Below are 27775 nucleotides of genomic sequence, written 5' to 3' on the forward strand. Positions count from 1 at the left end.
CACATAGGGCTTCTCCATATCTGTCCTCTGCTATTCCTTTCCAGAAAATTCAGCGTAACAGAGTAGAAAGTCTTTGGACTTTACAATTTCATTATTTTATCTACAGGCCCCTTTCCATCCCCTCCAAAGAAGGAAGGGTTTTAAAGCATCTGTGGCATGTAGAAAAGGAATGTTTTTGTGCCTTTTTAACTATAAAAAATGATGCACATGCTGGTTTCCTGAAGGACAGCACAGTGCTAGCCGAGATGGAAACCTGCTGAATGGCCTTGAAAATCCCAGGTGTTTTTTCTTTTACTCAAAATTCTAGGAAGTTTATTTCTTCTTTTTATCCAAAAGTTGCTTTCACGTATAAGATGAATCTCTGTCGCATTTACTGTTCCTCATGCTATGCGTTTGGTTAGGGGCATTAGTGCCTAATGAAGGCTAGGGCAGAGGGACACGACTGCCGGGGTGGGCTGGGGGCTCCTCAGGCCTCACCAGCCCGACCCAGCCTCACCTGCGGCCCCCACCTGCGCCCAGCCCGCGCGGCCTGGGGACCCCCCTCGGTTCGGCCAGGGGCTGTCAGTCCCGACCTCAGCTGTCACCGGGCTGGGGAACCGGCAGCTCCCGGGGGTGCCGAAGCGTGGTCCTAGGCCGAGAACGGGTGAAAGAAGGAGACGCCAAGCGCGGCTGGTGGGAAACCAGGGACCTCCCCGAGGCCGGGCAGGCCCCCGCCCCACGCGGCCCCAGGCCGCCGCGCCTGCGCGCCGGGCCCCAGCTGCAGTGGCTGCCCGCCTCCGGCAGCCGGCGCTCTCCGCTCCCCTCCCTTCCCCTGCCGCCGCAACTTCGGCCCGGCTCTCGCCCGCAGCGACGCGGCGGTCCCCGCGGCAGCGAGCGGGGTTTTTTCCTTCCTTTCCCTTCCTTTGCTGGCGTCGGCCCGGCTCGCCGGGGGGTGCAGGGCCGAGCCGCCCTCCCCGCTTCCTGCCGCTGAGGCGCTCCTGGCCTCCCTCCGGGATGTGGAAGCTGGTGTCCGCCGCGGGAAGAGGTGAGGGAGCGGCAGGCTGCGCCCGGGCCCGGGCCTGGCACCGCGGCCCGCTCGTCCTTCCCGCCCCGGCCTGCGCCTGCGCGGCTGCCCGGGGCGAGCGCAGGCCCCTGGGCTCCAGCTGGGGTCCGGCGGCGGCGGGCCTCGGCCCGGCCCTTCGCTGCGAGTGCCGGGGTTCCGCCCGTGCGGCCCTCCGGGTGTCCTGCCGTGCTCCCCGGGCAGGGCTGCGTGGGCCCGCTGTGGCCCGGCGGTGACACGAGTTCTGGGCGCTTGGCCGCACCTGGGGCGCCGTTTCTCCCGTGGGCGCCGCAGACCCGGTCTCCTGTTAGGTTTGATCGGGCTTTTCGCTTTGCGAGCCCCGCTGCGGTGTCCTGGGGCGCTGCCGCAGCCGGCGGGGTGCAGGGCCCCGTTACAGTACCCGAGGAGCTGAGCTCTGAGGCAGAAGTGAGCTTCAGGAGTCTCTCAGAAAAGATGCCTAAATATTATGTTGATGCTTCAAGGGCCAAGTGTTGAACTTAAAACATCGTGTTGATTATTGGGTGCAGAGTTTTGAAACTGAATTGCCACTGTGCGTTTCGTTATCGAGTTTTCTTATCCATAGGAGCTTTGATACCTATTATGAAGTTATCAGTGTATCGTGTAATATATAAATTCCTTCTTGACTTAAATATTTTCTGTATAATGAGTAGTCCTATCACAACTGCATCTGCCTTTTATTTCCTAATTCATTGGGAGTTAATATTGTGTGTTTGGTTTATCTCCTAGTAGCAACAGTACCTACTGAATTCTGTTGAACTGACTTACCTCTTACAGCCTGGAAGACTCTCGCTCAAGAGCTGAAACACTGGGAGCATCATATTAAAAATGATTGTTTCTGTGCAGTTTATATTTGGAAAGTTATTTGCCCAGGGCTGAGAACTAGGATTTAATCTGTAGATATCATTTTCATCAAGAAACATTTCTAGTTCTCTTGACCAGATGTAGTCAAGCCATCCACTGAGAAGCCACCACATGGTCTAGATGAGAGATACCAAGAATGAGCTAAAGCATAGGTCAGAGACTGAACTTACCAAGTATCATTCTGATTTACATTGCAGAACTTCTTACATTTGTTAGCAGGACATTTTCCTCTGAACCTCTTAGTAAGTTGTGTAAATAGCATATCTTCAGAAAATTTCAGCACCCTGAGAACTTGTGTTTTGGGAAGGTTATCTTACATTGTAATTATTTTTTTCTTCTTTTTCTATATGTAACAATCTTCAAGAAATAATACAAGAGAGAAGTTAAGAAGTAATAGTAAAAGTATATTGTCCTTGGAAAAAAAAGTGCGTTGCCACTTTCGTAACTGCTTTGCTTATCATAAAATGTATCCTTTTTTAATGGACAAAGGGAGGGAGAGGGGAAGAAAGACATTTTGTCTATAAACTAAATGCCTAATTCTAGTCAGACTAATAAATGATGCATGACAAAGTTGAGTTTTAGATATATTACAAACTTCTGAATGTTTCCTAAGTAGTTTGGGTATTTTGGAGTTTTTTGTAAATTGGTATTTTTCTGTCTCTTGTTTATTTTCAGGAGAGCCATACCGGCTTTTAAGTGGTACGGAATATATTATTGGACGCAAAAACTGTGCAATTTTAATTCAGGATGACCAGTCCATCAGTCGAAGTCATGCAGTTCTGACAGTAAATCGTCCTGAAACAACCCCTGTAAGTGGCTAGCATTTTACTGCATATCAATGTACTGTGTGGATAATTCAGTCTGCCATGACCATACATACTCTCATTTTGCGCTCACTGATTGCAGCTTGGAATAGAACCGCAGATCACCTGTCTTTCCTTAATCTTTACTTTTATTTTTTTTCCTCGGCGTTGCTTGCCTGTGTTGAGAAATTTAGTGGCATAATTCTACTAGTCCAAGCTCCCTTTTATCCCAGAGTAAAGATTCACTAGGAATTTGTATTAAAAGAATCACAGCAGGAAAATGATGCAGTTAAATTTTATTATCTAGACAAGTTTTAGATCTTGGTTCTGGGAAGCACTTCAGTTGTCTTACTGCAGGCTTAGTTCGTGTTTCGTTCCATATCATGAATTCTGTATTTGCTTAGGGGACTGAAAATAAAAATGCCCAAGGAGAATTAGTAAGCAGCAGTTTACTCTCGTTTACATGTTACAATGTTTATGGACATTTTGAAGCTGGTCAGCAGGAATTTCATTTGTGTAACTGTGTATAATGTTTGACATTAAATACATTTTATGTATTTGTCTTTTTAATACTGCAAATAGCGTATAACTATTTGGCAAAATTTCATGAGAACAAGCTGACAGTGTTCTCGTTGGCTTGTGATCCTTTTGGGAAATATGAAAGTATAATCTCTTCTCAAGATGTGCTGGTGTCACCATGCCCTGCAACTTGTGGAAGACTAGCAGTGTTCGTGGAAGGAAGTGAAGGAAAGTGACTTGAGCACCTATGCCAAGGCTTAATGGAAGGTGAAAGCATCAATAATGAATCTCAGAGCCTTGCTAAGTTGCACTAGCAGAGGCTTTGGGCCTTGCACAGCCTCCATAAGGACTGAATGTAAGAAGCACAGATGTTCTGAAGCTAAAAATATGTATGTTTTCTCTTATTTCTTCACAGGTGAAAACCAGAAGGTGAATAATTATGTGTAGGCAATCTCATTGTACAAAGTGTTTATTTAAGATAGTATTTTATGAGCTTTTTCTTATTTATCTAGTGCTTTGATCCCCAATGGTAGTAACCTCTTTCTAGTAAAATTATTTCATTCTGATAAACTATAATGGCTATTTATGTTTATTTTCAGAGCCAATCTCTCTCAGTCCCTGTATTAACAGTAACAGATACATCTAAGTATGGTACCTTTGTTAATGGATCAAAACTCGATGGCAGTTCAGTGTCTTTGCAGTCTGGTGACAGAATCAACTTTGGAGTCTTTGAGAGCAAGTTTAGGTAAGTGCTTTGATTATAAAATGCAAAGTAGAAAATTGCAGTTTTAAAAAAGAGTATTTTAGCACATCATACAACTCATCAAGCAATACAGCAGTGATGATTTTAGAAAGCAAAGGAGGTGAGCAGTATTTTGCCTGTGTTCCATACCACCTGCTTCTGCAATGGTTTTCCATTACTTAATTTTATAATATAATTTATTTTGACACTGAGAAACTAAAATTATTCATAGTAAAGCATTGGCATTTTGGAAGATGTTGTATCATGTACAGTGAATGTTTGTACTCATACATGTGCAGTGAGGCCATCTTAGGCAAAGAAAAACATCCTGAAACAAATAGTTCTAAACAAAGTTTAGGGTAGGGAGAGAGCTTGTCTGAGCCCTCGTTCACTGTTGATAATGTAACAAGAGAAGAACTGACATGCTGAATGCTTGTTGCTGTGACATATGCGTGCATTCTTTGTAGTGAACCCAATTTGCTAACTTTTCAAATGTAACTTTGTAGCCAGGGCTATGTTTGCATATAGGAAGCACTCCTTGAAGTTAAGTTGTGGGTAAATAGAACAAATTCTGATGACCATTAAAATCAGTGTTAAAGCCACCAGAGGTTGGCTTTGTTCCTTAAAATGTGACTCAGTTTTGTCACTGCTGCTGGTATTTTTTGACAGAAAAAAATGCATCTCCCTCCACTTATGACAATAAATTATTTTTGGTATTTTAGATAAACCTGAATATGTACCTGAAATATGGTACAAGAATCATGCCATGAGACCAGATACATCATGACTGTTGTACTGGAAAGATAATTTAAATTTCTTTCTGCTTTGTAAACTAAACCGAATCAAATCCTGGAATTTGATATGCTGTAATTCTATGTGGAAGATCTACAAATACAAATAAGCTTATGGTCAAGAGTAATGGCAATGTTAGGAAAAAGTTGCTTGAATTTGCATTCTACAGCTTTTAGAATTTTTTTCAGTATTAATCTGTTTATGAACTATTCTATTAAGCATACTTCTGCCTTTGGAAGAACACACTCAATTTCATCTGATATTCCCTGTGTTTTTTTGAAGCACGAATTCTATGTGATGTCTGTGAAAGACCCAAAAGTCCTTAGAAGTATTTCAGACATTAAGTCAAAATGTTATTACTTTTTTGGAATAAAAATCAGTATTTACTTTCTTCAGGAAACTTTAAAACATAGTCTTTGATCTGGGTAAGAGTATGGGTGTTTTTGTGTGTGTGGTTTTTTGTTTGGTTTTGGTTTTCTTTCCTCAGGTTTCCCTGAGACACAAACGTGATAGTTAAGTCAGCTTTGTTCATCGTAATGATTGGTTGAAATAACTACAGCAATTCTCTTGTTCTTTGCAGAGTAGAATATGAACCTTTGGTTGTCTGCTCCTCATGTTTAGATTTAGCTCAGAAAAGTGCTTTACATCGAGCCATCCAGCAGCTTGGAGGCCTTGTAGTGAATGAATGGACAAAAGACTGTACTCACCTTGTAATGGTTTCAGTAAAAGTCACTGTTAAGGTAGGTTGAGCTTTTGCATATTGATAGTATTGCTTTGCAGTTTTCCCACAAAAGCAAATTAAATTCTAGACCTGCTCAAGATTTTCTTCTACAAAGCTATGAAGTTAGCTCGTCCAAGTTTAGAAAGAGGTTATGTGTTGATGGGAGGTTGGAGGGAAATAAAATGAAAAAAGCCAGTTTTGAAGACTTGCTGATTTTCATCAGTTGCCTTGTACATTTTCATAACTTTGGACAAGACCGCAATTAAAAGCTAGGTTGTTAGAAGCAAAACAATCCTGGTTTTCAGTAGCAAAATACAGTACTGTTTTATTTGTTTGTGTGATGTTTTCCATATCTCAGATCTTAAAAGGCTAATGTCATTTGAACCATATTCTAGCTGAACTTTTTCGATATAGTAAATAAGCATTTTTTTGTCCTTTCAGACTATATGTGCTTTAATTTGTGGTCGACCAATTTTAAAACCAGAGTTTTTTGTTGAATTCATCAAAGCTGTTCAGTCCAGGCAACAGTTGCCAAATCATGAAAGGTAAGTGTCATGTTTTCATTGTCACATAATTAAATTTAAGGGAGTTAGATTATTGAAAACCTACATGTTTATCTGATCATATTTGACGAAATGTGTGATTTACAGTAACTTTATTTGTGGAAGAATGCTTAATATGGCACATGTGTTAATATTCAGGCAATTTTCTTGCTCTTGTCTCCAAGAGTTATAAAATGAGCTCTTGGAATTGACTGTATGCTTAGAGATGTTACTAGTTCTAAGTAGGAACTTGTTTTGTTGATATGTTTGAAGCAACCTTTAAACTCTTTTGGGAATTGATGCATAAAAATAAAGAAAATTAAAAATTTATTGAAGAAATTATATCAAGCGTATTTAATTATGTAGACATTTTTTCCTAGTATGCAGTTAGTTACTGAGTTTACTGTAAACTTTGGTTAAAATAGAGTTAGGCTTACCATTGAATTCCCTGAAATAGCAGGGGTGGTTAATTTATCTGTTAAGAGATGAAGTAAGATTAATTAATTAATGTGCATTGGTCTTCCCTATGTGAGAATAAAATACTCATTGTTTTCATGGCTAAATTAACTTGTTCCAAAGTAAGAATTCCTTTTTCAATTAAGTACTGTAGAATAGCCCTTTTGGTTATTTTCTCTATGTAGAAAAGTATAAAATAGGCCCATTTTTGTATACAAGAGTTCCATCTGAGCCTGTATTGCTACGATTTTTACCTGAAACGGGAGACAGTTGTGTTTTGTTTTTTGGGTGGGCTTTTTAATTATTATTTTGATTTTTGATTAATGCAGGTGAGAAATATCCATTCTGTCTTTTTAAAAGGTAAACTGTGTGGGTACCTGTAGTTTTTTTAATCGCTTCTTTTCTTTGTTTGCTTTGGAAGATACTGTGAAATGAAATACACAATGAAAGGAAATTGTAATAGTACTTGGCATTTGAAAAATAACATGTTGAACTTCTAATGTCAGTGTACAATGAGAAAAATTTGTGAAATTACTTCAGATGCATTTAAGACACTATGATTGTTCTGCATGTATTGTTTTCTGCATGGATGTTTCAACATCCAACAACCAGGTGGATGTTGAACACCAGACATTTGAGTAGGGGAGAATAAGTGGTGAAGAAGAATCAAGTCACTATTGGTTTTACATATGTACAAGATACTTGTCCATCCATCCATGTTAGAATATAGCAATTTATTTTCTTTAGGAGGTCTGATGATAGTCATTGGTATCTACAAACTACAAACAGTGTAGTTTGAAGAACAGGGCTGGAAGGAAAAGGGCATCTAAACAAACCTCAATGGTGCACACACAGTAATGGAAACAGAGCTGTAGAGGATTAGCAATAAGCTGCACTTGATAGGTGGTAAAATGTATTTTGCAGAATGTGACAATATGTTGTTAGAACAATACAGGTGCCAATCTGGAGCAATTGGTAGCAACTAGTCTTTAGTTTCTAGATGCTGTTTTATGTTTGCAGGGGTTTATATAATAGTCAAATCGGTCACCTGTGAGTGGCTTAAAACTCGTTGGGTCTTCAGTTTTGGAAGAGAGGATTCTTCACGGAGTGTAACTTTTCTTTCTACTTCTACATTGTTTTATAAGGGTGTGTGAAGGTTTTCTGGCAGTTTTTTGGGTTTTGTTTTTTTTATTAGAGGTGCTAACAATTGGTTGTACAGTCAGAAGTTTGCTTGGTCTAACATTGCCTAGCTGTAAGACTGCTGTTACTGTCTGTTAACAAGCAGACAGTGCCTTGGGCTCCTGAGACTAGGGTACATGTTTGTCCATTTCTTTTGATACAGGAGTGACAGTATAACTGAGCTATTAAGTGCTCTCTAAAATAAAACCAGATGGATATGTTTCCCTCAAATATTTTTGCTAACTATTAAGATTCTTGGAGGAATTGAGCTGACTAAATGTTAGTGACATTAGCAGTATATGCATGATGTAGCTTTCAAAGAGAGAGTTCTGCATCAAGCTAAATGGAACAGCTGGTGTAATAGATCTATATTTAAAATAATTACAGTATTTTAAATAGGTGGTATTTTAAGATGTAGCTTGTGAGAAGATTCTGAAAATTTACTTAGCAGCTGTTTGCATTCAATTTCCAAAAATGGTTTTAACTTTCACAGGGAATCTCTACATTGTGCATTGTAGCTAGAGATGACCTGAGCTGCTACATGCGCAAGACACTAAACTTGGGGCAATACTAGTTTGAATACTTATGAAATAAGAAATGTATATCAATGCGGTAATACAGGGTGACATTGTTAATTAATCTTCATTACTACTGTAGAGCTGATCCCAAAAAGTTTTAGGGAAATAAAATCTTAAAGTTAAAAAAAATTAAAACTTCTTTTTGTTTACACTAAGGCTTCACAGAATTGCAAACCTGCAGTTCATGTATGAATGTGGGGCTTCTTACTTGAGGCTTTTTATGGTGAAATGTATTACTCCAGTGTTCTGGTACTCTGATGACCTATGCAAGGAAGAACAATAACCAGAGATTTCACTAATGGCTGCATAAGTGCAGCTCTGTAGGAAATAACGTGTTTTATTACACCAGTCCAGTGTAAGTAGTGCAGGGCTTTGAAAAAGTAGGAAAATAAATGAGCCTTTAACAGAAACTCATCAAGAGTCAAAATTTATTTATTGAAGGATTCAAGACTGTAGAAGGTCTTTTCTGGATAATCGTGTTACTGTTCAGAGCTTATAGGGGGAGAGTACAAGGAGCACTTCAGAATCCTAAGATGGAAGAAGACTTATGTTGCCTTTTGAGCTTAGATCAGCATTGGGTAAGAGTTTCAAAGTCAAGTCAAAGTTTTCTTTGAAGAGATGATCAGTTGAAGCTTCCTGCTGAAATTAAAAAACAGAGGTTTGAAATAAAAACGGAGGTTTGAAATGTGTTTATAGAGAAACTGTAGTCCAGTTCCAAAGTAATGGAAACTGCGGGTTTTCCCTTTTTACTCATCCTTTGGTCTTTAAAGATGACTGCCCCCTGTATTTATCTTAGGTTAATAACTGTCTTTATGGGACTCAGTATCAGAAGTCTTCTGGTCTAGTAACTAAAATCTGAGTTGCCCTATTTCTTGCAGTTAGTACACTTCAGCATGTCTATTTCAATGCAACAGTATTTTTATAAACAGACTTGAATAGGTTGCTGAAACTTATCAAATCCTAGTTTTTCAAAACCTGATAGTTGCAGGCTGGTTAATTTCCATTGTGTATGTAAAGCTTCAGGAACTGATTATGAAGAACACAAAAGAACAAAGATTGCTTAAAATGAAGTGTGCTTGTATAGTACATTTTAGCTTATCATGATTGAATTACAGGTGAATGCAATAGAAAATTTATATGCTTATTCTTGCGTTCAGTTATAAGTGTGTGAACATTCACAGTGTCTGAAGAATTTTTATATGTTTACAGATGGTAAAAGTCTGGTAAAATGGTCTTAAATAACAATATTTCAGTATTTTGTGGAGTATGTTTCTTGCTTAGAATCTGCTAATCTTTGCATAAATGAGAAAAAAATCCAAGTGTATTTATGTCTCTATATATGTAATTTATTATTCTGTTGAAGTAGATTTTGGGAGTGTGTTTCAGCATCTTTTTTTTCCCTGCATAGTAGTATGAGAAGGATGTATAATCAGCAGTCAGAATAAAGATAAGTAGCTCTGTGATCAGCAAGAGTAAGTACACAAACTGCTGTTTGGGTACAGATGTAGTATAGTATAGATTTTAAATTGACCTATGTTTTCCCTTCTTTCTAGTGTGCACCTTGTTCTATCAGAACTGTTGTAGTAGTGAATTTGTGGCTTAAAGATTCTGTAAATACTGTCCGGAAATTATCAGTCACGTGCTTGTCTTAACTCTAGAGGCTTTTTATGATGGGGGCATGCCATCATTAACTGGAGCAGAGATCACAGGCCGTGACAAAAATGAGAGCTTCAGGGGAGAATTCTGCTTTTGCCCTGTCTGTTCCCCAGCTGAATTTGTGATCACTTTTCTTGTATTGGAGAAGACAATTGAGAATCTGCCTGCAGTGTGAATCAGTTCAGTTCTCTAGCCCACCAGCAAGAAAAGTCTACTTATTTTCTGTCATGTTAGTAGGCTGTCATCTACTGTAGTGGTACACAGTTTCTTGATCCAGTAGAAGAGAAGGAGGGGGTGGCTGTCTGCACCTCAAGGGTAGAGGGAGCAAGATGACTAATTTTGTGTGGAGTTTTACTTGTTAGCTCGAGTTAAGTGCAGAAAGTCGCAGTCACATTTGTCAGTATTGTTAGTGGAAAATACAGATATGTGTACAGTGTACAGCAGATACTTAAAGTGGAGTGGATAGGTCGAATGCATTCCTAAAAGTCTTGTCCTCTTAGTCAAAGTAGAATTCTTGGTCGTAACTTAGATGTTGAGAAATTAGAGGCTCTGTTTCTTCTTAACAATCTCTTGAAAAAAATATTTATATAAATAGTTTTAACAGAGCAATGCAGTATTTTAACTTTAGAGCTTTACTCTAAAATGGAAAGGAATATGAGCGAGTACTGATGGGTAAATCTGAATTTTGTAACTTTAGTTTTCTGTTCTTGCAGCTTTTATCCTCCAGTTGATGAGCCTTCCATTGGCACTGAACAACTGGATTTATCTGAGCATCATGAAAGGAAAAAAATATTCAGTGGAAAAACTTTTGTATTTCTAACTGCCAAGCAGGTAATCAGGCTTTACATTGCAGAAATATTGGAGGGCTAGCTAGGCACAGGTTCTCTTTGAATTCACACTCATTCTGGGTTCATCAGGAAAGAAGGATTTCTTTGTGTTTCTGTTGTTAAAATACAGTGGCCTATACAGGGGGAGAAACAGAATACATCACATCTGCATTAGTACGTCAGTGATAAGCATTATGCTGGTAGTTCATTATGCTGATACTTACAAACTGACTGTATTTTAAGATACATTTTTTTTTTGCATTCTCTTTAGCACAAGAAACTGGGTCCAGTGGTTATTCTTGGAGGCGGGGAAGCAAAGCTAATGACAGAAGGAAGAAAAGAAACATCTTCACTAGTTTCTCCAGAAGTTTGTGTTGTTGATGTGGGGTTGACAGACTCTCAGATCCCAGGATCTGACTCCTTGAGAAACTGGACTGATTCCATTCTGACTGTCTTGCAAAGGTGCAGCATTGGTCTCTTGTACAGCAGTAGGGTAATTTCAGAATTTCTGCAGAGATTTGGTCATGGTGTTTGCATGCATACTGAAGCAGTAGGATGCTTATAAAGAGGGTATTTTCTTCATTGCTTTTAAGTATTTTGTAACTAAAATTTCTTGAAGCAGGGAAAAAAGGACTTGGCAGTTCTGTGAGGATTTGATGGGGTTTGTGTTTTCTTCTTTTGTTTTGCAGAGGATCCAATTCTATAAAAAGTTACTGTAATGAAGCTGCTTTGAAATTACAGACAGCAAGTGGTTTTTCTTCTATTAAAACAAGTTAAAAATTGATCTATTTTCCATTCTTAGAATATATTATCTATGCTTTTTCAATAAATATATGTATTTAATGGAAGACAGATGAAATGGCATCTTGAGGACATGTGGTTCTTTGCTGTCTTAATTATTTGTATACAGTGTTTCTGAAGAGTAGCTTCTGTTTGAAAATCAGTTTTTATTTTGGTGGTAGGTTTTGTGTGAGAGGGTGGAGTGCATGTTTTATAGATGTTAGGATTTTCATGTTATTAAAACAATGAAAGAAAACAAAATCCCAGTCCTTAACCTGATACATAAACCTAGTTCCCCTGAATTTTCTTGCTAAATGCAGGGAACTGTACTCAAGGTTTTCTTATGGCAGTAGTACAAAAGAGGGGTATGTGTGCTTAACTGATTTGTAATAAGTGTTGAAATCTTTCAAGTCACTTTTCCATTCACACTTTTCAATCAGAGGTAGAGCGCAGTTGGTTAAATGCCCAGAAATCCGCTAGGGAGAGATGCATTAGCCAGATTACTGGGACTAGACAGTGGCTACAGCAGCAGGCAATTGGAAGTTCATATGTATAGGACATGGGTGTAATCATGGATAATTATGCTGATTTACTGTATTTGAAAATTGTGGTGTAGACTGATGGCTTTTGAAAGGAGGAGTGGAGTTTGTCATATCTGTGCCCATTCACCTATTCAGGTCCAATTCTGTATTAATAAACAAATTTTTTCGGTCTCTCTTACATTTTTTTATGTTAACAGCAAGGGTCTCAGGGCGATTCCTGAAGCCGAAATTGGACTGGCAGTTATCTTCATGTCTACAGAAAAATTCTGCAACCCTCAAAACCATGCTGGTAACAAAGGTAATTGGAAGGGTAGTAATAAGTTAATAGCATTAGAGAGGCAGTTATTTCTTTTTGTAAAGGGCATCAACTGCTTATGTTCTTTCGTCTTGCTTTGCAAGACCACTAAAGTAGAATGATGCTTTTTTAATGGTCTGGCAATAAACTGCAGTGAAAATTTAAATCTAAGACTCATAATTAAAAAAGTACAGATCTAAAACTAGCGTAAAAAGCAGACATATAGTACATTGGTCTGTAAAGGAAAGGTACTTTAAAAGAATCTTCTGAAGTTCACATTTTTGTTGAATTAATACATATGTGGTAGTCTGAACTCCATGCTATTCTATCTTTTATGAAAAAGCTGTGGTAACAGGGAGGTAAAAGATGAATGTTAAAAAGTGAAAGAATAGGAAGGGAATTAATTTGTAAAAGCTTGGGTTTGTTTGATTTTTTTGTTTGATTTTTTTTTTTTTTTCAAAAAAGGATTTGCTTTAGGAAAATTCATCTGCCCCACACACAGTTCAAAATCAAACATAATCTTAATGTAAGAAGTAAAAACAATTACATGATTGCCATGTTTGTTAAAGTAATAGTTTGGGGGTGGGCGTTCTAAGTCTTGACTTGAAGCTTAATTTGTATTTGCTAATGCAGTACTAACAAAAATGCTTGAGAGACAGAAAGAGGTTTTGTTTCTCCAATTCTCTTTTCATGTATCTTCCAAAATTGTTACTGTTTTGTTTCTGTAAAATGTTCAAAGTTCTGTGTATAATTTTATGTTCTATTCTGTTCTACAAAGTGTTGTATCAGGTAGCAAATCCTATAATTTAAAAAAAAAGTCAAACAAAAACCCCATACATTTGCCTTTACATATGGGAACATTACTTACTCAAAAAAGTATTTTGAAGAGAGAAAGATGTACGTGCAGTCCTGGCAGAGCTCTGAAAAATACTTAGGTTGACTGGTATTCTATGAATAACTTCTATATGATCTGTTGTCTATCCAGTTAGTTTAGGAAGCAATACAAAATAATTATCAGATTGAATTTAAAGATACAAAGATACTGACCTTGCAGACATCTGAATATATCAAACATGCTGATTCTTGTTTCCAGTCTGAATGTTACAATTGGATAGAAATTAAGTTGTCTGATTGAATTGTGTGAATGTACTATATGTCAGGCTTTTAAGGATAGCTGTGTTTAGAGTTTAGCATTTGTTCCCTCTTAGCAAATATTTTTTGGGACTTAAAAAAACCTTCCATGTAAGTGTTCAAATCAAAGGGATTGTAAACAAGATTACTTCCTCTGATCTTGTCTCAGAACAATGAATAGCAATGAATACAAAAGATGTAGTTGCTAGGTGTGTCTATATGTTGTTCTTGGTAGGAAAAAATGAATGAATGTATATAGAATGGGTCATCTGAAAGGGTAATACTGTTACCTTAGTCTCAATCGTAACAAGATGCAGGAAAAATGTAAAAGGGCTGAGCGATGAGTAGTAATTAAAAAATGTATCTATAAGCATGATGAGGCATGTTAAAATAGTAGATGTTATTATCTTTTGACTTGGAGAAGAAATGTGTGAAACAAGGACACGTGAAAGGAAAGAATATAAATAAATGTTGTATATGCACTTCTTTCTGTTTTACAGAGAAATACTGAGAGTAACTAAATAGAAAGCAGCAAAGGATGTTTTAAGGCAATCCCCTGACTATAGACATTAGGGGAAATCGGCTGTAGAAGACATTTATTCTAAAGTTTTTTTTATTTCAAATATTGGTTCTGTATTCTGTATAATAATCATGTTAGATACCATCGTAAAGCTGTAAATGTGAGGAATTTTGTGCTCTTGACGGTTTTGCAAAAAACTTGTTGCATGGCTTATTAATTACATTATGTCCATATTAATATATGATTTCCGATTATACTTCATTTTATTTAAGCAAAATTCCATGACTGACTTCAGTGGAATATTTGACTGAAACTGAACCCCAGAATATGGCCCTTTAGAACTGTTTCTTTCAGGTTTTTTTAGTAAATCTGCTTAATAGTTTTATTAAAATGGCTTTAAGGCCATTTTACAAAAATCTCACCTGATCAGTTACTGATGTGTGACAACACTTGCAAAGAAACACAGATTTGATACTAACCTTTTCATTCTTATGTGTTGATCTTGCAGCTGTAACTAAAGGTATTCCTGCACCAGCTGTTGCAAGGAGAGCCATTTCCCAGAGCTTGGCTGTGGATGAAACCATAATGCCACCTGCTGCAGATAACAGCACAGTATATTTAGCTGACACAGAAACAGAAAAGCAGACATGGTAAAGTATTCATGGAAATAGTTTCTAAGCTAATAGTTGCAAATAAAGCAATCTTTTGTGGCAGAGGAGCTCTATCATTGCCATGGGCAAAGAGATAGATTGTTAGAAATGGCACTTAACTAAACTGCTGCAACTTGTCTGCAGTGAGAGGAGTTCTGCTTTTGAGTGGTAGAAAGCATCACGTTAGGACTTACGTGACTCTTGGATACAAATGTAGATGCTGCATATCTGATTTGACTGTTTGACTGGCATTCCACAATTACAAAACTGTATTTATCGTAGCAGATTTTACAGTTTAAGTACACCTATATTTTTTATAAGTATGTTCAATTTAAAAAGTGGTACTCTACGGTGTATCTCTGTGGTAACTTCTTGTGTTTTCACTTTTTTTCTCTCTAATGTAGTATGATGATAGAGGATACTCCCCAGATGGATAGATGGGGCAAAATGGCTTTCCAAGACGTAACTGCTGTAAAGAGAAACCCTACCACAAGTGGCAGTGCAAATGCAGGAACATCGGTGGCTAGAGTAAACAGAACATCAGGATTTAGTCAAAGTCATCCTGTCTCACCATCTAAAATTTCAGAAGCTAATAAACCTAGTGAGTGTGCTTCACATCACCAGTCTAATGTAATTACAAATTACTTCCAGGTAGCTAGAAAAAGGTATGTTGAAATGCTCTTGACATTATTTACCTTGTTGTTCTGTTGGTGTTGTTTCTGAAAAATAATTTTAACTCAAGGCGTGTACATTTAATTCTAAACGTACTTAAAAATGTAATTTTTAGATCAGCTTCCTGGAATGGCAAGCTTTTTTTCAAGGGCTCTTATGTTCGAATTTCACAATGCAGCCACTAAAACCCTGGGAAGCTGTTGTGGATGACGCTAGTCATATTCAAAAATGCTTTTCTAATTTCTTTTCTAATTACTTTCTGGCTAAGGGAAAGAGATGAAGAAGAACAAACATCTGAACCCAAACTAGCAAAACTGGAGGAAAGGTCATTGCTTGTTTCCAAGTGCACTGAACCCACAGCTTCATCAGTGGGGAACAGTGAAGCAGAACAGCATCAAAAGGAAAATAACATCCTGGATCGAAACCCAAATTTTGCGTTAGAAGACACAGGTGTAGAGCTCATGAGGGAAAATGGCAAACTAACAAGCGATAAAAGAGACACTAAAACTGCTTCTAGTGAAAAGCATGCACCAAAGAAGAGAAAGGAGTTCAGTGATTTATCTGAAGATACAGAGGCACTAGAAATTGTGTTCGGAAGCAGAGATCTAGACTGGGAAGATCAAACGGTAGATCACGACCAGGAAGCTCAAGGAAACGCACGGAAAAAAAAATGTTTGGAAGCCAAAGGAGGCAGGATTCAAGAAGTAAATTTAAAGCAGAGGCAAGATAATAAAATACTGGTAAGCCATATTCTTCTCATGTACCTAATACTGAAATTTACAACTGTGGTGGAAGAATTTAGGTAGTTTCTTTAAGAATGAGGCTGCCTGCATACAGAAAGTAGCTTTGTAAAATTTGTTTGCTTAAGCATCCCAAATAACTCTGAAGTAAAAATTGACATGATGTATCTGCTACACATGAACGTTGAAGTGTTACGCCTATCTAAATGTTTTTCATTCTTCAGGACGTTGTTTCTTTGTGAACTGAAAGCTGCTTGTATTCTGAGTTTTCCTCTCTTTTTGCCTAAGTACTGTGGATAGAACAGCAGAATATACCCCAGGTCCAAGAAAAACCTCTCAAATTGTATGTTATTGTGTTAATTATAATGCTGATATTTATACTAAAATAATACTTACCTTTATGTAATGAATTTTCTGAAGAGACCTTTAGTTGACCTCTTCTGTTGAACGCCACAGTAGTGTCCAGCATCTTTCAAGTCAGAATCTCTAGATGTCACGTGAAAGATTATTAAAATTCCTGTATGAGGCAATTCAAATCACTAATGTCCTCTTAAAAAAACAAAAACAAACCACCCAAACCCAGACAAACAAAAACTCCAAACCAAAATACAGCCTGTGATTAATTTTCTTGTTTATTTCTCTGATTTTGTTTCTGAGAATCAGTTTGAATGTATGTGTGAGTAGTTGGGATTTGCAAGATACCTTGAATCACATGATAATTAGTAATTTTCTGTGCATCCTTAGCTCAGTCCAGCTTAACACTCTTCTCTCGATACTTTACTAGAGCTTGCTTCTGGCAAAGTGTGAATTTTGAACTTCATTATAGTGCTGGGTTTTTGTGTGTTAATAACAGGCAAATTTTAAAAAAACCAATTAAATCTTACAGTTGTAGAGAATCTTTATTTCTTGCTCTGCATCCTATCAGAGAGGAGGTATTTTCCGTTTGGTCTGACTGTACTGAGAGACTGAAATGGCTGCTTGGAATAGTCTTTCGAATTTTGTTGTGGCCTGGGAAGTTTTTCTAGTCTAACTTCTTGTCAGGATCATGAGGGAAAACAAATTCTTATGTATAACTAAATTGTTATTTTTTCAGATGTGCACTTAAAAGATTTTTGCTGACAGAAAGTCTTCTAATAGTTTAATAATGACGTACTTTGTTCTCATAAATTGTATTTCCAGTGGAATAGGAAGGAGATTTCATGATAAAGCTCCACAGGCATATTTATGTTGCCTGTTTTCTTCAAGTATAGATGCGCCTCATGTATCTGGCAAGACAGAGAATATGAGTGACTCAAAATCTACAGGTTGCTTAAAACTGATCTGATTTTTTTTTTACCGTTGAAAATAATCTGTGAAAGGCAAATCTGGTTTTAAACTACAGGAGGAAAGCAATCTGCAGAATACTTTCTTGTCCTAGTAGTGAAATTTCCTTCCTGCAGACATGTACACTTAGCATACAAAATTGAAAATGCTACTTTTTATATTCAAAAGTTTTTACAGTGTTTTCCAGAACACGGCAGGACTCTGAAGATTGTACACATGGACAATACTGGCTACTGGTATAAGGAAAAAAAAAAGTGAGAAAATAATAGTGATTTTTTTAGTAGAAAAAACCCCCATCATTTGTTACAGTGTACATAAAATCATAAAAATTTAAATGTACAGTGCAGTTTCTTTTCTGTCTAAATATTTGTATAGATTTGAAAATTCTTATTCCACTGAAAATAGAAAACAATTTTATGTAATTACATTTGCATTTAATTTCAGTGTTACATTTGAAATAATTTCTAATCAAATAGAATGAAGAGGAACTTGGATCAGTTCTAACTTCAGAAATGAAAAGTGACATCAAGCAGGAGTCGCAAGTCTTGGTAAGAAACCAGTTAATTGTTAGTTTGAACAGTGAACTTTGAGAAGCATTAATAAAATGCATCAAAATTTTGCTTTTAAGAACATAGTTTTTGTGGATCATATTTCAGCATAAAGGATGTTCTGAAGATTGTGCTCCTTAAAATCACGTGTAAATTTGATTAGTACAGTTTAGCTTACTGACTGTGAAAAGACAGTGAACTGTAGCTCATTGCATGCTTTTGTAATGGCAGGAATGCTGTGCAGGTATACCGAGTGCAGGGACAGCTCACATTAAGGGACGTTCAGTTTATATTTTGCTACAAACAACTATACAATATCTGGGCTGGAGCTGTTCACGAAGATAGTTTAACATTACTTGCGACGTTGTTTTGTACCCAGACTTCCTTTTTAATCCGTGTAGATCTAGCCCCAAGCAGCAAAGTGTGCACGTAGACTTGCTGGCATATGAGCATTCTTATGTACAAGAAAACGTTGCTTCATTGATCAGATCCAGCTTACAGCCCTAAAGTTGGCCTGAATGGTAAATCTGTAGGCTAGAATTGACCTGGAGACATCCAACTTTTTCTTCCATGGAGTTAGCTGGAGTTTCCGTTAGAGTAAGTACACTTGATTAAATTAGTCCAGGTAGGAGACAAGGTGAGAGGAAGAATAAGTAATTCTTAGATATTAGCTATATTGAAAAAAAAAAATTAAAATCCTGATGAAATGAGGTACATTGACTTCCTTATTATTACTGCATTTCTTAATGAGCTGGTCTTTTCAACAGATGTAAATAAGAGAGAAAAAAAATCTACTGAGCTCCCAGCTCTGTTGGTATTCTGTAAGGAGGCTGAGAAGTACTTCTATTTTCTTGGCCTCTAGTACTGCTAGTGCTTCCTCTCACCCTTTTGTAATCCTAACTTCTGCCTCAGCTGTGCTCATGGTAATTTCTTTCTCTAAAGTTTATACTGTTAGATATTCAGTATGTCTGTTACACACTTGAAGTGCTCCTTCCTTGTTCTTCCCACATAAGAACCACAATGAACTGCAAGATGACTCCAGCAATCTTCCTAGCAGACTTCTGTTGACTGAGTTCAGATCGTTGGTTGTCAGCCATCCAAGACACAACAGTCAGTTTACTGGAAATACCAGCTACGGGGGAAAGAAAAATTTCAAAAAGTTCAAAAAGGTTAGTGTGTATTTGAAATGGTCACAAGATGACACTATTTAAAAGTAGTGTCTAAAAATACTACTAAGTATTGCTTCAAGACTGTAGAAGTACAGTCAACCTACGGAGGGTAGAAGCAAGGACAGGTAGCCTGGGAGGAATATAGAGAAATTGTCTAAGCAGCCAGGGACCTGGTTAGGATGGCTGAAGCTCTGACAGAATTAAGTCTGGCCAGGGACGTGAAGGGCAACACGAAAAGCTTCTTATAGGTGTGTTGGTGAAAATGTGGGCCCTCTCTGGAAGGAAATAGGGAGACCTGGTTACCTGGGACATGGAGAAGGCTGAGGGTACTCAGTGGCATTTTCACCTCAGTCTTCACCAACAAGTGTTCCAGCCACACCGCCCAAGTCGCAGAAGGCAAGGGCAGGGACTGGGAGAATGGAAGAGCCACTTCCTATAGGAGAAGGTCGGGTTTGAGACCATCTAAGGAATTGAGACCATCCAGTTTAGAACTGGAGAGACATGGATTTGATGGATGGACCACTTGGATAAGGAATTGGCTGGATGGTCTCACTCAGAGTGGTCAACAGCTTGGCATCTGAGTGGAGACCAGTGACGAGTGCTATTCCTCAGGGGTTGGTGCTGGGACCGGCACTCCTTTTGACATCTTTGTTGGTGTCATGGACACTGGGATTGAGCGCACCCTGAGTGATTTTGCCAATGACACCAAGCTGTGGTGTGAGCAGCACGCTGGAGCGAAGTGATGCCATCCAGAGGGACCTTGACAGGCTTAAGAGGTGTGCCCTTGTGAACCTCATGAAGTTCAGCAAGGCCAAGTGCAAGGTCCTGTATCTGGGTCGAGGCAATCCCAAGCATGGTACAGGCTGGGTGGAGAATGTTTTGGGAGCAGCCCTGAGGACAAAGACCTGGGGGTGTTGGTGGATGAGAAGCTCAACATGAACCAGCAGTGTGCGCTTGCAGCCCAGAAAGCCAACCATATCCTGGGCTGCATCAAAAGAAACATGACCAGCAGGCTGAGGGAGGTGATTCTGCCCCTCTACTCCACTCTCATGAGACCCCACCTGGAGCATTCAGCTCTGGGGCCCCCAACATCAGAAGGACATGGACCTACTGGATTGAGTCCAGAGGAGGGCCACAAAGGTGATCAAAAGGCTGGAGCCCCTCTCCTGTGAGAACAGGCTGGGAGAGCTGGGGTTGCTCAGCCCTGAGGAGGCTCCAGGGAGACCTTATAGCGGCCTTCTAGTACCTAAAGGGGGCCTACGGGAAAGCTGGAGAGGGACATTTTCTGAGGACATGTAGTGACAAGAGATAACGGCTTTGAACTGAAAGAGGGTGGATTTAGATGAGGTATTAGGAAGAAATTCTTGACTGAGGGCGGTGAGCCCCTGGCAGGGGTTGCCCAGAGCAGCTGTGGATGCCCCATCCCTGGCAGTGCTCCAGGCCAGGCTGGATGGGGCTTTGAGCAACATGGTCTGGTGGAAGGTGTCCCTGCCCATGGCAGGGGGGTGTGACTAGATGATCTTTAAGGTCCCTTCCAACCCAACCCCTTCTATGACATATTTTATATAAGAATTTTTAAATGTATAGTAACTGCAGAAGGAAACCCTTTAAATACCATATTACACTGTTAACAAGTATTTTGCTAATTGACTGAAGCAGTACCAGGCTGACGAAGGCTTACCTTGTGCTAGATTATTAAGGTACTTGTACTCTCTATTCCAAGCTGTTACTTGGAATCAGTCATTAAGTGATGCCTACCATAACTCCCGGTTGTACCTCCACAATGCTAGCAATTTGACTTCTCCAAAAACCTGCATATAAAGTATATGCTGATTCAGTGTCTTGCATTTTATCTAATAAATCCTGGATTTCTAAACGGAACTAAATGTAGTATCTTACAAAAGTAAGATTATTACTTGCTTGGGTACCGAAGATAATTTCAGGAAGATTCTGTGTTCAGTGTAAAAATACCACTTCAGCTGATATTAACAATAATAAAAAAAATGGTATAAGATTACTAGAAATGCATTTCAGTAAAACATTATGTAGAGCGTGAGTCAATGCAACTTCCAGTTTTCTGGTGGTATGTTCTCATTTTTAGATAACGTTACATTTCTGATAGTGTTTCCTTTTCTACTATTTTGCAATAGATGCTTATTTATTCTGACAATAAAATAGAATCGGTTGGTAAAAATCAATTTCTGATGTTTTCAAACTTCTTTAATGTACTATCAGCTTTATTTAGGATATGTAACTTGTCAGCTTTTGTTTTTCTGTTGGTAAAACAAGGGAGTGAATAGCTTTCTGTAAATGCTTTTTCACTTCAGACTCTGAAATATGATCTCTAATTAAATGTTATGCAAAGGAAGACTGACTGACTTCTGTGATATCTGAATAGACTTTCTGAATATATTAAAACAGACCTTCTACTTGCAGTGTGCTTGCCTTGCATTGTAATTGTAATAATTTATTGTCCAAACAGGTAGCTTATCCAGGGGCAGGACAACTTCCATATATTATTGGAGGGTTAGATTTGATTGCTCACCATGCTAAAAAGAATTCTGAACTCGAAGACTGGTTAAGGCAAGAAATGGAGGTAAGGAATTACTACTTGAAGATGATCAAACAAAAACTTGACTGACTTAAGTGGTCATACCAAACTGTGAAATACTTCAGAATTTTATTCTTGAAATAAAACCTCAGCCAATGAGCTGTGCACATGCTCATAGGATCATATACATTAGAAAAGTTACTGAAAGTCAAAGGTCAGTGGTAAGACTCATCTTTTTGCTGATTATTTGAATTCATTTTACATTTGACACTCATGTTATCAGAAATACTGATTCAAAGCAAAAATCAGTAATTTAGAAATTTTTTTTAATAAGCAAAATAAGCATTATGGAAACTCGTGACTTCTAAAATTATGACAGGGAGCTAGAAAGAGCTTCTGTATGGTTCACTATGTTCAAATTGTTATACAGCACTCTTGATACGAAAATACCCGAGTAAAATTCTGTTGGGAGCATACCGAAGATATATTAGTAAGAATAAATTCAGTGTTTTTTCTTTTGTAAAAATCTTGACCTTTTGTGTGTAAAAGTTTTTAAAAAAACCCATATTTTATCATAGCAGCTTTCTAGCACTTTCATTTTCCAATAGTTTGTTTAAAGATACTTGCTGATGTATTCTCATGATATGTATTCTGCTTCCATAGTCTGACTGAGGTCTCCGTACATCAACACTTTTGATTGTCCTTTGTTTTTAACCCCTGCGTATAGATAATGCTGGTTGAAATTCCCTTTATGCACCAATAACCAGATAAAAATTTCCCTGTTTCTCTAATGATGCTTAAAAAAAACCCCAAACATATTTCTGACCAAAATTGCTATCTTGCATGAACAACTCTGTTCAATGAGTTGTTAGCAGTAGCCAAACTTGAGTAGTGAAATATATTACCTAATGTGAATATGCACTGAATGGAGTACTTAGAGAAAACATTTCTTCAGGAAAATCTGTGTTAGTGCAGGAATACGTTTTTCTTCTATATAGTTTGTTCATTAGCTTCATCCTTAATGTCAAATACTGAGTAAACATCTTTTCTCAGGAACAGAACCGACGTGCAAGAGAAGAATCACTTGCTGATGATCTCTTTAGGTAAGAGTTTTATGTTTGTACTTAGAAAATGTGTATTTTTTGCATCACATCTTTTTTTTTTTTTTTTTTTTTTTTTTTTTTTACAAATTCCAATTCTGTAAAAGACTGCTTTGACTGTTCTTTTCAAAATCTCATGTATTCCCATGTATGGAATATAGCCACAATGACTCAACAACTCAATTTTTTTTTTATACCTGAAGCTTTGAATTTCATTCAGACTTGCTATAGTTTTTTAATAAGAATATTCTCAAACAAAAATGTTGCTATTTCCTGGCTGATATGCGCAAACTTGATTGTTCACAGAGGCTGAAAGAGATTCCCGGGTCAGGCTTTTCACCATTAGCATTAACTAGAGCCTAATGAAGGTTTTGATCTTGTAACGTAGTCAGTCATCTGAACTGCGAAGCAGAAGGTGATAGGTCTGCCACTTTTTCATTTTGGCCATAGCACTTATCTATCCCTGTCACTTGAGGGAGCTAAACAACAGCTGTGAGAAAGTGATTGGCAGGACTGCTTGCTTTTTTTTTTTTTTTTTAATCTTTGAAGTAATGATTCTTAGAATTTAAAACAAAAATAAAAATTAAACCCCCACAAAACTAAATAAATCCTTTAGTATGGCCCCCATATCCCTTTGAGACCTTAAGCTGCTTTCAAACCATTCATTCGCAATGAAAGAGCTTGTGCCTGGGGTTTTTTTTTGTTAGAAACTCCCTCAGTGCCTTACCATCTTTCCATTTTTCAGACTGAGAGGAGGCATTTTTACACTGATCATTCTATGCTCTTGATTGTGTAGTAGAGTGATTAATTCTGTCTTAATCAGGGCTTATGTCACGGGAGTTTGAGATATTTCTTTGGTAGGTCCAGGTTCACCTTTGTTGTTTACCACTGCTCTTTGCCATAACTCATTGCATTTGCCTCTAAAACAAGCTCTGTTTCAGCATTTTTCTTTTAATAACCCTCACTTCAGTTGTCTACTGCTTTCCCTAATCTCTTTTTTGAAAGAGGGATTCATTCTAGTCAGTTGATTTCCTGTCCAGTTACTTTCAATTGTAATCCTAATTTAATGATTTTTCACCACTCTCTAATCAAATAGATTTCTAAGCCAAGCTTGCTACTTTATCCAGTTTTTACATCTGCCATACAGCCCTTAAATATATATCAGTTATGAAGACATTTATAAAAACATGATGCAGCTTGATTGCTGTGCTGGCGTATTAACTGGTTCAAAATATCTTGATTAATTTTAGCCTTTCAAAACACAGCAGTGGCAACTTAGATAATTTGTATGCATTCATGCTTAGAAAACTTGTTATCTCAACTCTCAACTATTGTTTAGGACAGTTGTACTTAGAAAAGTTTCCATAGTGAAAACTATTAAAACAGGCAGTTTAGTGTTCAGCAGTTTGTAACCTACTTCTAATTTTGTCCTTAATCCTGAGTAAAACTACTTGCCATAATGCTAATGGTAACAGTTACAGTTTCCCATGAAAATTGCATTTGAAGGTGCCATTAGAGTCATGCAGTACTCCAAGGTAGAGATGAGCTAGGAAGAAAAGCTGTGCCCTCAGCTGCTGCTGAGTACTTACAGAGATGGAGGAGGAAGGGAAGGCATATCGTACTATCTGCTAGGACTACAGATAAATGGGTTATGTTCGTTAATAGCCCTTTGTATCCTTCACTCCCTGTTCCAGCAAGGTCTTTTGTTTCTTTGTGCATTCACTCCACAGTAGTGAAATCTCTGTAGTCCTTTTTCCATTTCAGGCCACGGGCACTGCATAGTTTCCTTTCTCTGATAATGTTGTTTGATTTCTTTCTGTCTGGAAAACAACATCCAGGCTTCATTTAACATGGAAAATGGCTGGAGGTGAGGTGGGGGAGGTTATGAAAAGATGTTCATGACTGTCGGTGTCAGCATCTCCCATCACAGACAGGGTTGAAGTCCTGAAGGCAGTCCATCACATATCACCCCCTTCTCCTATCTACTTCTCTCTGCTGTTCCCCCCCCCGTCGTCCCCCCCCCCCCGGATTTGGTGTCCAGGACATATTTAAATGTTACAGCTGATGTGTTACAATGCTATAGCAATAAATTCAAATAAATGCTTTGAGATTTAATATAAGGATCTCATATTTAGCAAAGATTTCATTATTTTCTCAGTTTTTATGTGAAAAAGCCACCACTGTTTGACTTATCACCTGCCATGCATTTGACTAATACTAAAAATAGTGCATTTAGGTAGAAAAATAAGTATGGTGAAGAAAGATGTCTTTATCCAAATCACTATCAAAGAAACACAATACTGCATGTCAACATGTGTATGAGCCATTCAGAAAATCCTACTGCATTAACAGCTTGCTCTGTTAATTAACATTTAATAATAGAGCATTTCTTTCAAAGGGTACACATTTCATTTCTGCTGGTCCGAGTTGTATAGCAACAGCAGTGACTTCTAATACCTTTCTAGTTATGTAGTGATGTAATTTGGCTCACAAGTTATCACATTTTCCTGTCTAAGCAAAAAAAAATCTTGATGAATGAGAGCAGAATTAGTGGAAGTAAAACTGCCTGATCATTCAGTTGTGTCTGTACGTTATTCATGCATGAATACAAAATACATCAAAATTCCAAAGAAGGTATGCAGGATTTTGGGAAATAAAGCCCAAATGGAGAGAAAGAGAAGGCTAAGGGATAGCAGTGTCAAACAGAGGCAAACTGTAAACATACTGCAGTAAATCGGGTGACCAGTATATCCAGAAAGTAGATCTAAATTAGTAAAAATCAATCAGAAGCTGTATAAAAGAGAAGATAAGGCAAGGAACTGTTTTTGTGTGGGAGCAGTAAGCAGCAGAAGGGTTTTGTCTGATTGAGTTGTGCCCAAATATACATTGCTGTGAATATATGGTAGCCCTTTCCCTTCCCTCCCCTTCTTAATTTTTATTTTGGCAGTTTTTTGTTTGGTTGCTTGGTTTGTTTTCTTTAGTAAGGCACTTAATGTTGGGACATTAAAGGGTTGGGGAAACTTGTTGATGTCTCAACTGTAAAGATTTTAAGTAGCTAGGAAATCAGTGAAGATTTTAGTAAAGGCTAGCTGTAGTTCATGCACAGGCTCTGGCTTGTGCGTCCTTCAGTCAAATTGTAGCAACTGTAGTTAATTATAGAAGTGCAGTCAGGGAAGGGACTGAACGCCGACTAATCCCTTGTTACAAATATATAATAAAGCTATTTGCATCACATTGTTAACTTTGAATATCATTAAGTTTTAATTATTTGTGACAAATTTTCTTTTTTGTTGCAGATATGATCCTAATGTGAAAAGGAGAAGATGAATTGTGACCTGAATTTACAGTGATTTTCAAGCAGTCTTTTCTGTTCTTTAGGTTTGCTGTTACAGTGTGTAATACATACCTACATATGACTATTTGAGCTATCTGTTATTGTAAGACTTGTTTTTAAGTCTTGGCTTTATTAAAGAAAAAGAAAAGTTTTGTTCACTGCGTGGTACTTAACAGATTGCACGTTTTCAAGACCTTCACGTTACTTGCTTCAGAGTAATGCTCAGTAAAATACCATAGATACTTAAGATTTCATTTTGGGCTGTTGATTTCTAGTGTTTCCTTATCAGTAGTATTTTAGGAAAAAAAAGGAAGTTAGCATCACACTTTTTTCTTTTCAGAAGGGCTTTGTTAATTAGATTTTTGCATATTGTCAATTTTGTCTTGAGGTGGTGGTTTCTGAAGACTTCATAAATAAGTTAGACAAAACTTAAATTTGTGTCTGTGGAAACAAGTATTTAATATTGATAAGGTCAAGCTTCTTTCTATTTTTGAAGTTAGTAACATCAAATTGTTTTTAGTGCCACCAATTTTGTGTGACAGCAGATTTGAAAGATGTTTAAATTCTAAAATTCAGTGATTTTGCCCTATTACGTCTTCAAAATTTGTTTGAACAGCCTAAAGTTAGACTAGAAACACTCCTACAAACTCAGAAAAGATACTAAAAAATTTTACAGCAGCAATAAGCATTTTAAATTTTGTTCCTTGAAATTGGAGGGAGAGGCAAGTGCAGTTTCTTTCTCTGCATATTTCCATTCCTTTGCAAACCAGTGGACTCATCTACCACATGACTAAGGGAAGCACCCCCCAGACAAACATGGAGGTTTCTTTATAGATCTTGTATGAAATGTCTTCTCTGTGTCAGCATTTCCAGCGTCATCTTCAGATTTCTTTGTAGTCTTTCACAGGCTGTGTGCTGTCGAGATGGGAGGGCATTTTGGGGATTTCTACAGTAGTGCTGACAAAAAAACCCAGCCTCAGCACTTGGCTGAAGGTATGTATCCAGTGTATGTTCCTGTTTTGGGTCCAACTTGAGGGTATCTAATAGTTGATAGGTTTGGTTTCTAATTCAGCTTTGTCTGCTGTTTGCTTGATGAGAAGCCTGTAGATCAGTATGTAAGCCTTTTGCTATTTGAACATGAAGTTATATTTGCATTAAAAAAGAAGCTTAGTCATTTAAACCTCTACCCCTTACCCATGCCTTGAATTATAATTCCAAATTCATGTAACAAATCCTGTTTGTAATACTGAAGCCTTCCATTTTAGCCTAATATTGTCATAAGTTAGAGCTCCAAACATCAGGGGAAGCATGCTTGTTTGCTCACTGGTTTGAGCCTTCTGTTACTGAAGTTTCTGAGGTAGATGATAAAGGATGTGATTACGTGATCCAAATCTTGGGAGCCTGAACATCCAATAAACTACACCAGTATTTGCATTACCCCTGGAACTATTAAATTAACTTGACCCGATGTTTCCTTCCGTTTACAAAACATACTGTTGTAGGCTAACCTCAGTAGGCAGCTAAGCCCCCTGCAGCTGCTCACTTGCTCCTCGCCAGCGGCGTGGGGTAAGAGAATCAGAAGGGTGAAAGTGGGAAAACAGGGGTTGACATAAAGACGGTTTTAACAGTTAAAGCAAAAGCTGGGTGCACAAGCAAGGGCAGTTAACTTTGCGTTAGTTTTGCT

The 27775-nt window shown here is 38.0% G+C and overlaps 1 protein-coding gene across 2 annotated transcripts; it reads left to right on the top strand.

Moving 5' to 3' along the window:
* Nucleotides 1–642: 642 nt before the first annotated feature.
* Nucleotides 643–26249, top strand: NBN (nibrin). Of its 2 annotated transcripts, XM_080381848.1 has the most exons (16): nucleotides 643–1024; nucleotides 2597–2730; nucleotides 3843–3988; nucleotides 5358–5517; nucleotides 5940–6043; nucleotides 10623–10740; nucleotides 11008–11198; nucleotides 12256–12356; nucleotides 14513–14654; nucleotides 15059–15319; nucleotides 15595–16066; nucleotides 17866–17937; nucleotides 18951–19106; nucleotides 21589–21702; nucleotides 22711–22760; nucleotides 26054–26249. In XM_080381848.1, exons 1-16 carry the CDS (start codon nucleotides 994–996, stop codon nucleotides 26082–26084), a joined length of 2283 nt encoding a protein of 760 aa, XP_080237974.1. In that variant the 5' UTR covers nucleotides 643–993; the 3' UTR covers nucleotides 26085–26249. The 2 variants fall into 2 exon arrangements, with proteins under 2 accessions (XP_080237974.1, XP_080237975.1); XM_080381849.1 differs by lacking the exon at nucleotides 643–1024 and having other exon boundaries at nucleotides 5363–5517.
* Nucleotides 26250–27775: the final 1526 nt, after the last annotated feature.

This window comes from Falco punctatus (genome assembly GCF_963210335.1).
Source record: "Falco punctatus genome assembly, chromosome: 3".
Taxonomy (NCBI): domain Eukaryota; kingdom Metazoa; phylum Chordata; class Aves; order Falconiformes; family Falconidae; genus Falco; species Falco punctatus.

Coding starts and splice junctions, on each gene's coding strand:
- NBN (XM_080381848.1), top strand. CDS start 994: ATGTGGAAGCTGGTGTCCGCCGCGGGAAGAG. Junction 5,518..5,939: donor CAGTAAAAGTCACTGTTAAG/GTAGGTTGAGCT, acceptor TTGTCCTTTCAG/ACTATATGTGCTTTAATTTG. Junction 21,703..22,710: donor GGTTAAGGCAAGAAATGGAG/GTAAGGAATTAC, acceptor ATCTTTTCTCAG/GAACAGAACCGACGTGCAAG.